Below are 15,327 nucleotides of genomic sequence, written 5' to 3' on the forward strand. Positions count from 1 at the left end.
CATAACACAATAGGATCATCATATTCCTAATGTGCCTAGCATTTCTTTCTTATCTTTTTTTCTTTACTTTGTTTCTTTGCCTAGACGTAGGCTAAGTGACTTACGCCACTTACATAGGGATGTGGGGTTTGTGTGCAGGTGGTCGTAGACCATACATGGAGTCCTCACACCCGACATGATGGGTAAACCTTTCGGTGTTCCATCGGCGTCGTTAAGGAATTGACAAAGTTATTTCCAACTGAATAAACCGTTTATGCCTTTATGCAATGGTGGTTAGTTACTCCACCCGGAATACTCAAACGTAACTATGCCACGGGAGGTATCATGATTCCCAAACCACGTGACCACGTACGCCCTAGCTCCGAGGAGCTAGCACGGCTTAAGCTTAACACAACATCTTAAATATGCTCGAGACTTCTTAATTATATTAGCTTAGGCTACACTTTCACCTAAACTAATCACATACATCATCTTTTACTTTAGGGCCCTTAATCGTGCACGTATCATGGCAATCCTATTCATATGTCTAGTGACTAGGTGTTCAAGCCATGCAAACATTCATAAAAACATTTCATCATTTCATTTCACATGCATAGCATCATACATTTGAAGCATTCATATCTTACCATACATCATCAATGGTAATCAAACATATCCCATAAAACCTCTCATATAATCCCATAATCATACAAATATGCAATTATATCCATTTGAGGTTTTAACTTATAAAAGTTATGTTTTGTTGTACCCTCAGGTGACGAAAGATGTTATCTTACCTCAATAAGAATGCAATAACAAAGTATCACACCAATTAAGACTCAACAATGAATGCTCAAACCTTCGGAACCTACGATGTACAAAAAAGTCCAATTAATTGCTAATTTACTCACTATCATTGTCTTTTAATGATGACTCAACATCATGCTTTTATTAGTAAATACGTTTAATTTAAGGTGTTAAATATTCAATAACTTTTAGTTCAATAATGACAATTTCAATCTCAAACCACAAGATTCAAAAATGACAATTTCAATCTTGAACCATAAAGATCAAAAATTACAATGTCAATCTCACAAGATTCAAAACACAATTTCAATCTTGCAAGGACCAAATATGTCAATTCGGAACTGCAGGGATCAAAACTGTCAATTTCAAAACTATAGGGATCAAAACTGTCACTTTTCAAACTATAGGGATCAAAATCGTCACTTTCAAAACTACAGGGATCAAAACTGTCATTTTCAAAACTACAGGGATCGTTTATGTCAAATCAGAAACTTCAGGGACCAAAACTGTCATTTTCAAAACTACAGGGACCGTTTATGTCAAATCAGAAAATTCAGGGACTAAAACGTAAATTCTGAAAACCGCTGACGTCAGATGTGACAAGCAGGCTGATGGGGAAAAAACCTTTCAGTCGCTAAGTTCGTCGCTAGATCGTCGCTACATAGAACATAAACTTTAAAACGCGATTGCGACTTCGTTAACCGTTTTAGACGATTCTTTTTGTAAAATTCATGTTTCTCAGTAGAGAATCTAATTCCAGAAGAAAATCCTATTTTAAAAGGTTTCATTGTCGGGTTTTATTAAGAGCTTTCGAAACCGCATACGTATAAACTTTAAAACACAATTCACGCTTCGTTATTCAACGGATTCAGATGATTCTTTTTGCAAAACTCATCATTTTCAGAAAATAAGATATTACAAGAAACAAATCTCATTTAAATCGCTTTGATCACTGGATCTCACGAAAAAGGTATTAAAAACGTTACAAATCGTATTGAAATCCATATGTATGAATCAAGATCATCCCAAACTATTTTACAGAATTAAAAGATAATAAAAATGAACCATATTACAGTAATCATCTCTGCTTGTATGACCGTCATCATTGAGACCCCAAAATATACCCGAAAACGTTAATTTTCGGTATGGAAATCACTAGACACAAGCAAAGATCATTGTAATGGACATAAACATATGAAAATAAATTGCTTACTGATTTCTAGGAGTTCAAGATCAAAATATGGGAGAATAGGGTGGAAAAATAAGAGAGAATGAGAAAACCTAATGATAATAGGTTATAAAATGATAAGAATGGATTAAAAGGAAGTTATTAGACTTGTTACCCTAATGGACTAGCCATTAAGCTTTAATTTTCGTTCATAATGATTGGGCTTGACTAAAACCCACTCAAACAAGTCCAAAAACACATATTAGTCTAATAACTAAGGCCCGAAGCTAATACGTACACTAACGGAAGGCCAACTAACGTCTTAAGCACATAATGGTGAACCGACACACCATTTTAGCATCACATAACTCTATAACATATCCACATATAGGCACTTTAATTATCATTTAACAACTTATTAATCAACTAGCAATTAAAGAGACTAACGACGTTAAGGATCAACTAACGGTCAACGATAAGTCAAACTTGAAAAGTTTGGGATGTTACACTTTTTATACTTTCTCAAATCTTTCCCTTGAAAATTAAAAACACACCAATTCTTTCTATACTTTCCTAGATCTTTCCCTTTTAATACAACCTACCACCAAATCAGTACAAAGATTAAAGAGAAAATGTCACAAATGGTCCCTGTGGTTTGTCATATTCGCATTTTGCCCCTTGTGTTTTTTTTCGTTGCAACTAGTCCCTGACTTTTTTGTTTTTGTTGTCAGAAGCCCCTAACACTAACATCTGTTAAATTTGGCCGTTAAATCTTGCACGTGCATATCACGTGAGAAACCAAATTGATTGGGAAAGAGGCCGATAGAGGTTAGCCGGAAAAGGCAAGTAGTGACGGTAGGTTCCTTAAATCTATGTTTTAGATCTATGATTTCCAATAAATATAAATATACAGATATGTATAAATATAAATATAGATCTATGTTTTCATAGATCTAGATATATATATGTCACCTAACTACCACGACACCATGTCACCACTTCCTACATCTATCAATTTCATTATCAAAAACCATAAACACTTCTCTTCATCTTTTTAAACAACTCGACACCTCCACCCAACCACCAAAACTGACGCCACTTTCCATTAGCACTGTTGTGCCACCCCACAGTCGTCACATAACTTCCGCCACTTGGTGGATTAGGGATTTTATTTATTATTATATGCTCTTTTATATGTGTAAGTGCTAAAAAGAAAGATATAAAACACGATTGAGAAAGAAAGCAACAAATAAAATTGAATATGTTTGGTTTGGATTTGTGAGACTTGCTTTTGTTTTTTATATATATAAAAGCTAAGAGATATTTATTTGATTACAAGGATTTAGAGTAATGGTGGTGATAATTTTAGGTTTTTGGATTGTTGAATTAATATCATCGATAATCCTTTAATTATGAATAAAAAGACTAAAATACCCCTTCACGTGGGAGGCATGTGAGGCGGTTAACGAAGATGGGTTGACGGTCAACAAGTCAAAGAATGAAACGTGAAGCTTATCCTCCTATAAAGGACGGTCCATGATGTTATTGAAGCATAGAGATGATACGTGGCTATTTGAGTAAACCACAGGGACTATTTATGTCATTTACTCTTTATTATTTCTGTTTTTGAGGAAAAAATTCACATCTTCAAATACACGACGCAAAATCATCCATCAGAGATTCAAGAAGAAAAACCCTAAATAAATAAAAACTATTCAAAACCCTAACAGGTTCTCTCAGACATATTAAAAAAAATGTCAGACAACATCCCTCTGGAAATCCAAATGGATATTATTCAAAGATTCCCTGATACAAAATCGCTGATTCGATGCCGATCTGTCTCAAAGGCATGGAAATCTGTTATCGATAGCAAGGATTTTGTTGCTGCCCATACTCTCCGCCATCAGGCCCACAATCAGCATCTTCTTATACGGACAGAAACTCGCTGTGATGTCTATTTCCCCATTGATGAAAATCGCCCTGAGGTAAAATATCTGTCCATTGCTGATGATGAAACTGTCCCACCTCAAAATCATGTTGTGTTTGTTCCCGATTCGGTTAAAAAATTCCATAGTGTTATCGGTACTGCTTACGGGTTGTTTGCGTTGTTCTTATCCAAACCGGATACCGTTGTTATCTGGAACCCTTTCATTAGGAAAACTGTTGAAATTCCAGTACCCTGTGAAAAGCATAATGTTTTTGGTTTTGGTGTTTGTCCTCGGAATCTTGACCCTAAGCTTGTTAAGATTACATTTGATAGTCAATTACAAGATGGAAGTACTGGGACCCAAGTTGAGGTATTTTCGTTAAGTTCAGGGGGGACTTGGAGAAGTCCGTTAAGTAGCAATGTTCCTCATAGATCGATCCGATTTGGGGGTTGGCCAGGGCACGCAGTTGTAGACAGGTTTAATTATTGGATCGCCTATGATAGTATTAATGTGGATGATGGACCAAGGGATCACATTCTAATCATGTCATTTGATTTGACAAGTGAAGAATTCGTCAATGTGAACCTCCCTGATCCTTTAATACACTCTGAAGCTGATTTGGCGATATTAAACCTAAAGGGTTCTCTTGCTGTTATTGAGTTCGAGCAGACAGAAGTTATTCATGTATGGCAGATGATTGGGCATGGTTGTACCAGATCCTTTAATAAGCTATACTCCATTAACGGAGGTGATGAATCGATACATACAATATATGTATTCCGAAAGAGTGGTGCACCCATAGTCGATTACAATGAAGAATCTGATCATCCAGTTCGTGGACTTGCTACTTACGAACCAGAATCAAAAAGCATTACTAACATGGGAATTCAACTATTAAATGGTAACTCTTCTGTTCATTCCTACATGGAAACGCTACTTTTGGTTGCTCATTGAGATCATGTTGATTGTTCCGTCAGCAATAGAGGACAGAGATGATGACCACAGTGCTTTTGTTATCCGTGAGATCCATGTCTAACATTAGTTATGTTGAATCTTACTTAATTTTAAACGGTATCCCCTATTGTTTTTGTTATGTGTAGTGTTGGTCTATATGTTTCAAGATATATAGGGTTTATCTTATTCCACAAAACCTTTCATACATGTTAGGATGGGCCTTCCTTCCCCATTCTGGCATTGACTTGGTGAAATCGTACTTTCGCTTTTTTGTCTTATATTTTGTTAAATCTTTCTAAGCCTATTATTTGATCGCAGTATGGCATACTCTTTAATTTGGCTAATTTTATTTTATTGTTGTTCTGAGATGGTTTGGGTGCTTGAGAACCAACTGCTAAACTTGTTGCTACACTAGGAATACTCCGCACCCTCTGATTTTTGTTTTTTTGTCTATAAAGACCCATCTGTGTTCATATAAACTTCCGTAAGAATAGACATATTTAAGAAGGTAACAAGTTGATGAGGGCCTTCTATCAAAGGTAAATCCTACTGAAACTACAAGCTGATTGGTAGGCATGAAAAAACATGGGTTATGAGTTTTTTCTCATATATGATCTGTCACTAACGTTATAACTAATAACTTGAGGGTATTTATGGAGGTCATCATATTTGTGGCTAAACTAGCATGTGTGATATGAATAAACCCGAAATTCCCTTTCACAGCAAACACAACCCAAAACCTCATTGGTTCCACCTCCCCTACTAATCTTGATTGCCCTCTTAGATGGAATACAGTTGGCTCCTCTTAAACTTAATCTGAACACTTCGCGACTTGGCTCCATAGATTACCAACTCAAGAGGTTGGCCCTCTTAACTACCTTAACGCTCCCTTTTTGATCAAGAGGTTGTGGCACAAGTGTACTGCAGGGAGGAAATAAGAAAGATGGTATGAGTTACAGCATTACAGATACATCTTTTAAACCAAGCTTCATATATACTCTGTACAGTACTTTTCTCAGTTACCTCAACTTGTGTGCATATTGTTTTGGCCATCATCTTGTGGTTATCATTGTTTAGTAAATGATTATAGTTGCTATTAGTGGCTACCGAGCTGAATCATTGGTGCAGCGTGGCTGACAATTTTATATTATTCCTATTGTTGTTCTGTGATGGTTTGGGTGCTTGAGAACCAACTGCTAAACTTGTTGCTACACTAAGAATACTCTGCACCCTCTAGATTTTTGTTTTTTGTCTCTAAAGACCCATCTGTGCTCATATAAATTGCCGTAAGAATATACATAACTAAGAAGATTTTTGTTTGTCTCTAGATTTTATTTTTTTTTCTCTAAAGACCCATCTGATTTTCGCTTTTTTCTCTTATATTTTGTTGAATATTTTTAAGCCTATTATTTGATTGCAGAAGGGAAATACTCGATGTTAATTGATTTGGTATATTTCCCCAAATCCTTTGAAACGGGTCACTTTAATTTGGCTAATTTCATGTTAGTAGTTGGATTTCTTTGACTACCTTGTGTATTTAGGAGGTCAATACTTAATAGGGCCAGGCTATGTAACCTTATCTTTGAACTGCAGAATGTATGTTAAACAAAGAGATCCAACAACTTGCTTGGATACAAGACAGTTACAACTAAGACGACTGCAATATGTTCAGATTAAGTTTAAGAGGGGCAAATCTATTCCAATTAAGAGGGCTGCAATATGTAAACTGGTCATACTTGTCAAAGTGATAAACATAAACTCATTGAATGCTTTCACTTCTTTAGGCTGACTAGAATTGGTATACTAAGAGTGAATTTGTTTAGTTTTACTGTAATATGAATGTTTTATTTTTATAAAAAGTGTGCTTCAGTTCATTCCACCTCCATTGCCATTTGATGGTATTAAAGGAATAAAGGCTTTTAAGTTTTAAGGTGTTTATAAACGGAATATAATCAAATGCGTCTTACCCTTTTCGAGTTGTTGTTTAGTGCATAGTTTATTGTGATAATCAAAAGAAAGCTTTTCAACCCGACTTGTTTGACATGGATGCATATTCATTTTATAAAAAAGTTGCATGTTTTAATCCCTTTCTGAATCTAACCTAATCACCCTCTATGGAACCATTATATACAAATATGTTCATTTTAACTAGCTGAACGCGCCTCTTTTGATCAAGAGGTTGTGGCACAAGTTCACAGGCAGGAGGACATAAGAAAGATGATATGGGTTGACTACAGCTTTAGATCTTTGTTCGTGCTTACAGGTACATCTTTTAAACCATGTTCTGTGTGTGTTACTATATACTTCAACTTTAGGTGTGTTTATCAGTCTCTTGTCCTGTTCAACTAGCGTGTGCATATGGTTTTGGCCATCAGCTTGTTATCATTATTTTGTAAACGATTATAGTTGCTATTATTGGCTACCGAGCTGAGTCGATTGTGCAGCGTGACTGACAATTTTATATTCTTTTTATTGCTGTTCTGTGATGGTTTGGGTGCTTGAGAACCAATTGCTAAACTTGTTAGTTGTTGCTACACTAACAATACTCTGCACCCTCTAGATTTTCGTTTTTTGTCTGTAAAGAGCCATCTGTGCCCATATAAATTGCCGTAAGAATAGACGTATTGAAGAGGGTAACAAGTTGATGAGGGCCTTCTATCAAAACCAAATCCTACAGAAACTAGTGTCTAATTGGTAGGCATGAATAAACATGGGCTGTCACTACCTTTATAACTAATAACTTAAGGGTAATTATGGACGATGTCGTTTTGTAGACAAACTAGCATGTGTGTGATGACCAAACACGAAATTCCCTTTCACTGCAAAAACAATTCTGATTGCTCTCTTTGATGGAATAGATTTGCCCCTCATAATTTTAATCTGAACACTTCGCGACTTGGCTCCATAGATTACCAACTCAATCAAACCTTAGCGCCCATAGTATTGTTACCACCTGATGTGTAGACAGAAAAGAAACCTTGCAGCAATAGCTTGTCATCATCATGAGGAACAATTTATAGAACTACATAGAGTGCATAAGTGGAGGGTTGCTTTAACTCCAGCAGCCAGTTGATCCATCATTCATACCTCTGGATTCAGCAAGGCATGGGCATCTCAATCAAATTTTAATCTAACACTTGACGATTTGGCTCAATAGATCACCGACCCATCGAACCTTACTACCCACAGTATTGTTATACCTTCTAACCACTGCTTTCTTTGTGACAAAGAATTGGAACCACACACCACCTTTTTTTGTCCTGTGGTATGTCCATATTGAAACTTTCATTCAATAAACACATCGATTAATAAATTATATCAATATTGAGTTGTGTTCATATTATTTCCAACATTCCATACATGGGACATTATATAAAATGGTGGGGTATTAATAATAATCCTGGTGACTCTATTCCTTCATGGGGTATTAAATAGGCCCATTGCACTAACTTGGCAAAACAAACGTCATTCAAACCACTTGTTGGATCCCTTGGAAAAATTAGAATAGGGTTTGCTTTCCAGACTCTAGCTCCAAATTGGAAATCTCATTTAATGAAATTGTTGTAGTTATTGTAAAATCAGCTGATCAGAGTAACGATAACCTTTAGCGCGAGTCGTTATTAACCAGTTCTTTTTGTAACTGGTTGACGTGTATTGCTTCTTGCTTTTGTAGGGTATTTTCGATGAACTTGCTGATTATGCTATATAAATTCGACATTTGAGTTTTGTGTTCTATCACTTTAGTAGGTTGAACATTTTGACAATATACATAAATATATAATGGAATAAATCAACCAATATGAAGCTCTATCATTGATGTGTAAGCTGAAAACAAGAAGTACAAAAAAAACGAAAAAAATACGAAAGTATTGTTAGTACTTAGCACAAAGTTAATAAACTTACCGTCTCATCCTATTTCAGTTAGAATCTCACAAAATTATGAATCCTCCTTTTATTTTAGATGTGAAGTTAATTTAGATTAGATATATAAAAAAATGAGAATGGGGCATATGGATTAGTGGACTGTGGAGTAGAAGCTATGATATATAATTCAAATATTTTTAAGATATCGGGTTGGCGGGTCGACCTGACAACCCAACAACCCAACCTGAAATTCAGGTTGGTGGGATGGCGTGTTGGTGGGTCGAAAATACCCAACCCTAACCTAATTTTTTTTTCGGGTTGGGTCCAAATTGACATCCCTAGTTTTGATTCACTTCTGAATCTGACCTAATCACCCTTTATGGAACATTATATGCAAATATGTAGTGTTCATCTTAACTAGCCGAATACGCCCTTTTTGATCAAGAGGTTATGGCACAAGTTTACAGGCGGGAGGAAATGAGAAAGATAGTATGGGTTGAGTACATGGTTAGATCTTTGTTCATGCTTACAGGTACATCTTTTGAACCAAGTTCTGTATGCTACTATATACTCTGTACAGTACTTCAACTTAAGGTGTGTTTATCAGTCACTTATCCTGTTCAACTAGCGTGTGCATATTGTTTTATCCATCAGCTTGTGCTTATCATTATTTAGTAATAGATTTTAGGTGGTGTTAGTGTTGAGAGTCAGTTGTGCAGTGTGGCTTACAATGTTATTTTATTCTTATTGCTGTTCTGTGATGGTTTCGGTGCTTGAGAACCAACTGCTAAACTTGTTGCTACACTCGGAATACTCTGCACCCTCTTGATTTTTGAATTTGGTCTCTAAAGACCCATCTGTGCTCATATAAATTGCCGTAAGAATAGACATAAATAAGAAGGTAACAAGTTGATGAGGTCTTGTATCAAAGGCAATTCCTACTGAAAGTACAAGCTCATTGGTAATCAGTAGGCATGAAAAAACATGGGTTATAAGTTTGTCTCTTATATGATCTGTCGCTACCTTTATAAGGAACTTAACGGTATTTATGGACAATGTACGTCATATTTGTGGCCAAACTAGCTTATTAGCATGTGTATGATGACTAAACCCGAAATCCCCTACTACCTGATTGCCCTCTTGGATGGAATACAGTTGCCCCCATTAAACTTAATCTGAACACCTCACGACTCGGCTCCATAGCTTACCAACTCAATCAAATCTTACCGCCCATAGTATATACATAGTTAACCATCTGATGTGTATAGACAGAAAAGAAGCCTTGCAGCAGCAGCAGCAGCAGCTTCTTTTCATCATCATGAGGTACAATTTATAGAAGAGTTGCATAGAATGAACAAGTGGAGGGCTGCTTAAACTGCAGCAGCCAATTTATCAGTCATTCATATCTCTAGATTCAGTGGGTTAGTTAGTTTTCTTACATATATTGCTTCATACAATTAATTCAGTGAGACATGGGTGTCTCAATCAGACTTTAATCTAACACTTGCTGACTTGGCTCAATCTAACCACTGCCCTCTTTGTGGCAAAGAAACTGGAACCACACATCACCTTTTCTTGTCTGTGATATGGGCCATTTAGGGCCATATGGCCTTCCATATTGAGACTTTCATTTAATAATCATATCGATATCGATTAATAATATCATATCAATATTGTGTTGTGTTGTTAACTTGTTATTATCTCCAATAGTCCATACATGGAAACAGATGACATTCAAACCAATTGTTGGAAAAATCAGAACAACTCGCTCCATATCGGAAATCTCATTTGATGAAATTGGTGTGACGCGTCAATTGAACTGAATAACACGCATCAATTGATCAGAGTAACGATAATGTATCATCTTAGAATATCTACCAATAAACTGTAATGCACAAGTGTATACCAAAATATAGTATTGAAAGTGATAAATCGTTTATTCAATAGTACAGGCTCTTAAATAGCCTTTACATCAAACGGTAACATGCTAACAAACCCTACTAACTACTGCCATAAAACCAGGACAACTATGACACTTTCAACTCACGACTCGTTAAACCCTAACAACCTTTGACACATAAGAAACACGTGCATGTAACTTGAATCTCCAGCCTATGTAGACCCATACAGATACTAACTGGACTTGACAACACTTTGGACATGAAGCCCAATTATTAATACTGACCCATTAACGTAAAACCCATTACAAATCCTTCCCTTAAACTGAAGATGGGTATACCCTTCAGTTTAAATTCTCTAAATCATGAACTCCAAGCTTCAACCTCATCTTCTCAAATACTGCAAGTTTCACCGGTTTAGTCATCACATCAGCTACTTGTTCAGTAGTAGGACAGAAAATTAACTGGATTTCCTCCTCATTCACTAATTCACGTAAATAATGATATTTAACATGAATATGCCTGGTACGTCGATGCATAACAGGATTTTTGGACAACTTTATCGTTGAACTGTTATCACATTTGATTTCTATAACTCCGATTGGTTCACCATTGAATTCTCCCAGCAGCCCCTTAATCCACATCCCATGACAAGCACAAGTTGTGGCTGCCACATATTCAGCCTCAGTCGAAGAGAGTGTAACTATTTCTTGTTTTCTAGAGCTCCAACAGATGGCAGCACCACTAAGAACACACGTGTACCCTGATGTACATTTCCCATCTTCGATGTCTCTTGCATAGTCACTATCAGTAAAAACTTCCAAACTTTTGTTGTTGTTTCTTTCATAATAAAGACCATAGCCATAAGTAGCCTTTACATACCTCAATATTCTTTTTACTAGCTGCATGTGTTCCACCTTTGGATCAAACATAAACCTCGAAACAAAGCATACCCCATACATCAAGTCTGGTCTTGTCACTGTCAAGTACATGAGACTACCTACTAGCCTTTTGTACTCAGTTCCATCAACTTTTGCTCCCAAACCAGCTTTAGTTACAATCACCCCTGGAACAATAGGATTCTTCACACCATTACTTTCCCACATGTTGAATCTTTCCAAAACTTCTTTAGCATACTTTTTCTGACACAGGTAAACTCCTTTTTCATTTTGAGTAACTTCCACACCAAAAAATACTTCATCATACCCAAATCAGTCATTTCGAATTCTTTCATCATAGAATTCTTAAAACTTTGGCACATTATCTCATCATTTCCAGTATATATCAAGTCATCCACATAGAGGCTTACAATCACAACCTTATTCCAAACTCTCTTAATAAAAAGTGTATGATCATAACTACTTTTCTTGAATCCTTCCTTTAAAAAATACCCTTCAATTCTTTTAAACCAGGCCCTGGGAGCCTGTTTCAAACCATACAGTGCCTTTCTCAATCTGTACACTTTACTTTCCTGCCCTTCCTTTATGAAGCCTTGTGGTTGAGTTATGTAAACAGTTTCTTTCAACTCACCATTCAAAAAAGCGCTCTTTACATCGAGTTGGTAAATTCTCCAATTCCTTTTAGCTGCTGTTGCCAACAAAGTTCTAACTGTGTCCCATCTAGCTACAGGTGCAAACACTTCTTGATAATCAACTCCTTTCTTTTGTGCATAACCCTTTACTACTAGTCTGGCTTTAAACTTATCCACCTCTCCTTTCTCATTTAGTTTAGTCTTATAGACCCATTTTACTCCGATGGGCTCTATCCCTTCTGGTGCTTTAACCAATTCCCATGTCTTGTTTTTCTCAATGGACTGTATTTCACTTCTCATTGCTATTAACCATTTTTCTTCCTTTGATGCCTCTTCATAACTTACCGGATCTTCTGCTGAGCTAAACATTGCAAAGTCAACTTCATCATCAGACAATCCTTCCCCAGTTTGATAATCTCTCATCCAAACTGGTGCACCACTTCTCCTTTTTGAGGCTCCTGTTCTTGTATGTGAAGTTTCTCATGTGTCTTGTTGTGTTACTTGACCCCCAACATTGTTGGTTAAATTAGAATCATTTACATTAGTGCTAGCTGAGCCTTGTTGTACTGGGCACTCATCTGTTTGAACACTCTCTTCTGCTTCAGCATCTTGTTCATCAACAGCGTCTTCACTATCTAGAATTACCAGTTCTGAATCACCCACTTTATATTTTTCCCATTCCCATTTCTCACTTTCTTCAAATACAACATCCTTACTTATGATTACCTCTTCTTTAACTGGATCGTACATCTTAAAGGCTTTGGATTCTGTGCTGATGCCTAGAAATACACATTTTTTACTTCTATTATCTAGTTTGGTTCTTAGTTGAGCAGGCACATGCACAAATCCAATACTCCCAAATACTTTAAAGTAATCTACATTGGGCTTATGTCCTGACCATATCTCCTCAGGAACTTTGTTATCCAGGGCTGTTGTAACACAACGATTCAAAATATGACATGCCCATTTGGTTGCTTCAGCCCAAAACCACTTAGGCATGCACTTTTCAATTAATAAACATCTAACCATGTTCATTAAAGTCTTGTTTCGTCTCTCTGCTACCCCATTCTGTTGTGGGGTATAAGCTGCTGTTAATTGCCTTTTTATGCCATTTAGTTCACAAAAGTCATTGAAAGCCTGTGAAGTAAATTCTCCACCCGGATCACTTCTTAAGGACTTAATGGTTGTTCCAGTTTCATTTTCAACCAAACTCTTAAACTTCTTAAAAAACTCAAAACTTTCACTTTTATTCTCTAGAAAGTAAACCCACCCTTTTCTAGAGAAATCATCAATTAAAACCATGACATACCTCTTTCCTGTAGATGAAGCAGGTTGAATTGGTCCACACAAGTCGGTGTGTATCAATTGTAGTTTGTCGGTTGCCCTCCAACTGCTTCTTTTTGGGATTGTGTCTCTTTGCTGCTTTCCCAAGTTACACACCTCACATACTTGGCTTTGTTCGGCCACCCGTGGCAATCCCTTCACCATTTGTCTAAACTGCATTGTTCTCAGAGATTTGTTGCTTACATGGCCAAACCTTTTGTGCCATATTTCACAGTTTCTTTCTCCATCTATCTTTAGGCATCTGCTTTCAACTGGTTTCATGGTTGCATCTACTAGAAACATTCTGTTTCTTGTCATCTTTGATGTAACAAACAAACCACGTTGTGGATGAAAGATCTTACACAACCCTCCTTTGATGATGATTGTTAAGTCTTTCTCTTGGAGTTGTCCCAAACTCAATAAATTTGAGGTGAGTTCAGGAACATAATACACTCTAGTAACCACTTGAACAATTCCTTCCACCTCTAACCGAATATCTCCAATTCCTTTCACAATCAGCCTTAGATCATTGCCTAATTTGACAGTATGTTTGAAATTTTCATCTAAATTAATGAACCATTCCTTTGATCCTGTCATGTGATTTGAGCAGGCAGAGTCAAGGAACCACACTTCCCTCTTTGGTTCCTTTGGTATCTCCACATGAGCCATTAACAGTAAGTCTTCAGTTTCATCAAACTCAGCATAGTTTGCAGACTTTTCACCTCGGGTGCATTCATAGGCAAAGTGACCCATCTGATGGCACCTGTAACATTCAATGGTTGACTTATCATAGTCAGATCGAGTTCTTCCACGTCCTCGTCCCCTTCCTCGAATTTGTGATGATCTTCCTTTTCCTCGACCACGTCCACTGACTGCATCATTCTCTATCTTTAACACTTGGTCCTCAGCTGGCTTTCTTTTTAGTTTTTGTTCATGCACCAACAATGAACTTTGAAGTTCATCAACCGTGAGACTGTCAATATCGTTGGCTTCTTCTATAGAACATACCACAAAATTCCAACTTTCATTCAGGGAACGTAGGATCTTCTCCACCACTTTCACATCAGTCATGGCTTCCCCGAAATTTCTCATGTCATTGGATACCACCATGACACGATTGAAATAGTCTGCGATGCCTTCACCATCCTTCATCTCTAAGATTTCGAAATCTCTTCTCAACCTTTGCAGTTGGGCTCTCTTTACTCGTGCATTCCCTTGATACTTTTTCTTCATTGCCTCCCAGATCTCCTTGGCAGTGTTCTTCTGGGTCATTGTTTTTAGGATCTGCTTATCAATTGACTGGAACAAATAGTTCTTTGCCTTTAGATCCTTGATCTTCATTGCATCCAACGTAGTTTTTTGCATTGGTGTTAATTGCTCTCCTGCTCGTGGTTCGTTGAACCCTGGGTCAATCACTGCCCAGTAATCTTTGGATCTTAGCAGCGTCTCCATGACCATACTCCAGTGGTCGAAATCGCCATCAAACTTAGGGACACTTGGAACTTGAAAGTTTGAAGTTTCTTCTGCCATGATCCTCTCTCTCTTTTCTCTCGAATGAACCTCCCAGATTACGCTCTGATACCACTTGTAATGCACAAGTGTATACCAAAATATAGTATTGAAAGTGATAAATCGTTTATTCAATAGTACAGGCTCTTAAATAGCCTTTACATCAAACGGTAACATGCTAACAAACCCTACTAACTACTGCCATAAAACCAGGATAACTATGACACTTTCAACTCACGACTCGTTAAACCCTAACAACCTTTGACACATAAGAAACACGTGCATGTAACTTGAATCTCCAGCCTATGTAGACCCATACAGATACTAACTGGACTTGACAACACTTTGGACATGAAGCCCAATTAT

At 36.9% G+C, this 15,327-nt stretch overlaps 1 protein-coding gene across 1 annotated transcript; it reads left to right on the forward strand.

Moving 5' to 3' along the window:
- The first annotated feature begins 3,620 nt into the window (after window positions 1–3,620).
- Window positions 3,621–5,161, forward strand: LOC122605121 (F-box protein At4g22390-like). Its single transcript, XM_043778002.1, has one exon. It carries the CDS (start codon window positions 3,709–3,711, stop codon window positions 4,834–4,836), a length of 1,128 nt encoding a protein of 375 aa, XP_043633937.1. The 5' UTR covers window positions 3,621–3,708; the 3' UTR covers window positions 4,837–5,161.
- Window positions 5,162–15,327: the final 10,166 nt, after the last annotated feature.

The sequence above is a fragment of the Erigeron canadensis genome, chromosome 6, assembly GCF_010389155.1.
Source record: "Erigeron canadensis isolate Cc75 chromosome 6, C_canadensis_v1, whole genome shotgun sequence".
Classification (NCBI taxonomy): Eukaryota; Viridiplantae; Streptophyta; class Magnoliopsida; order Asterales; family Asteraceae; genus Erigeron; species Erigeron canadensis.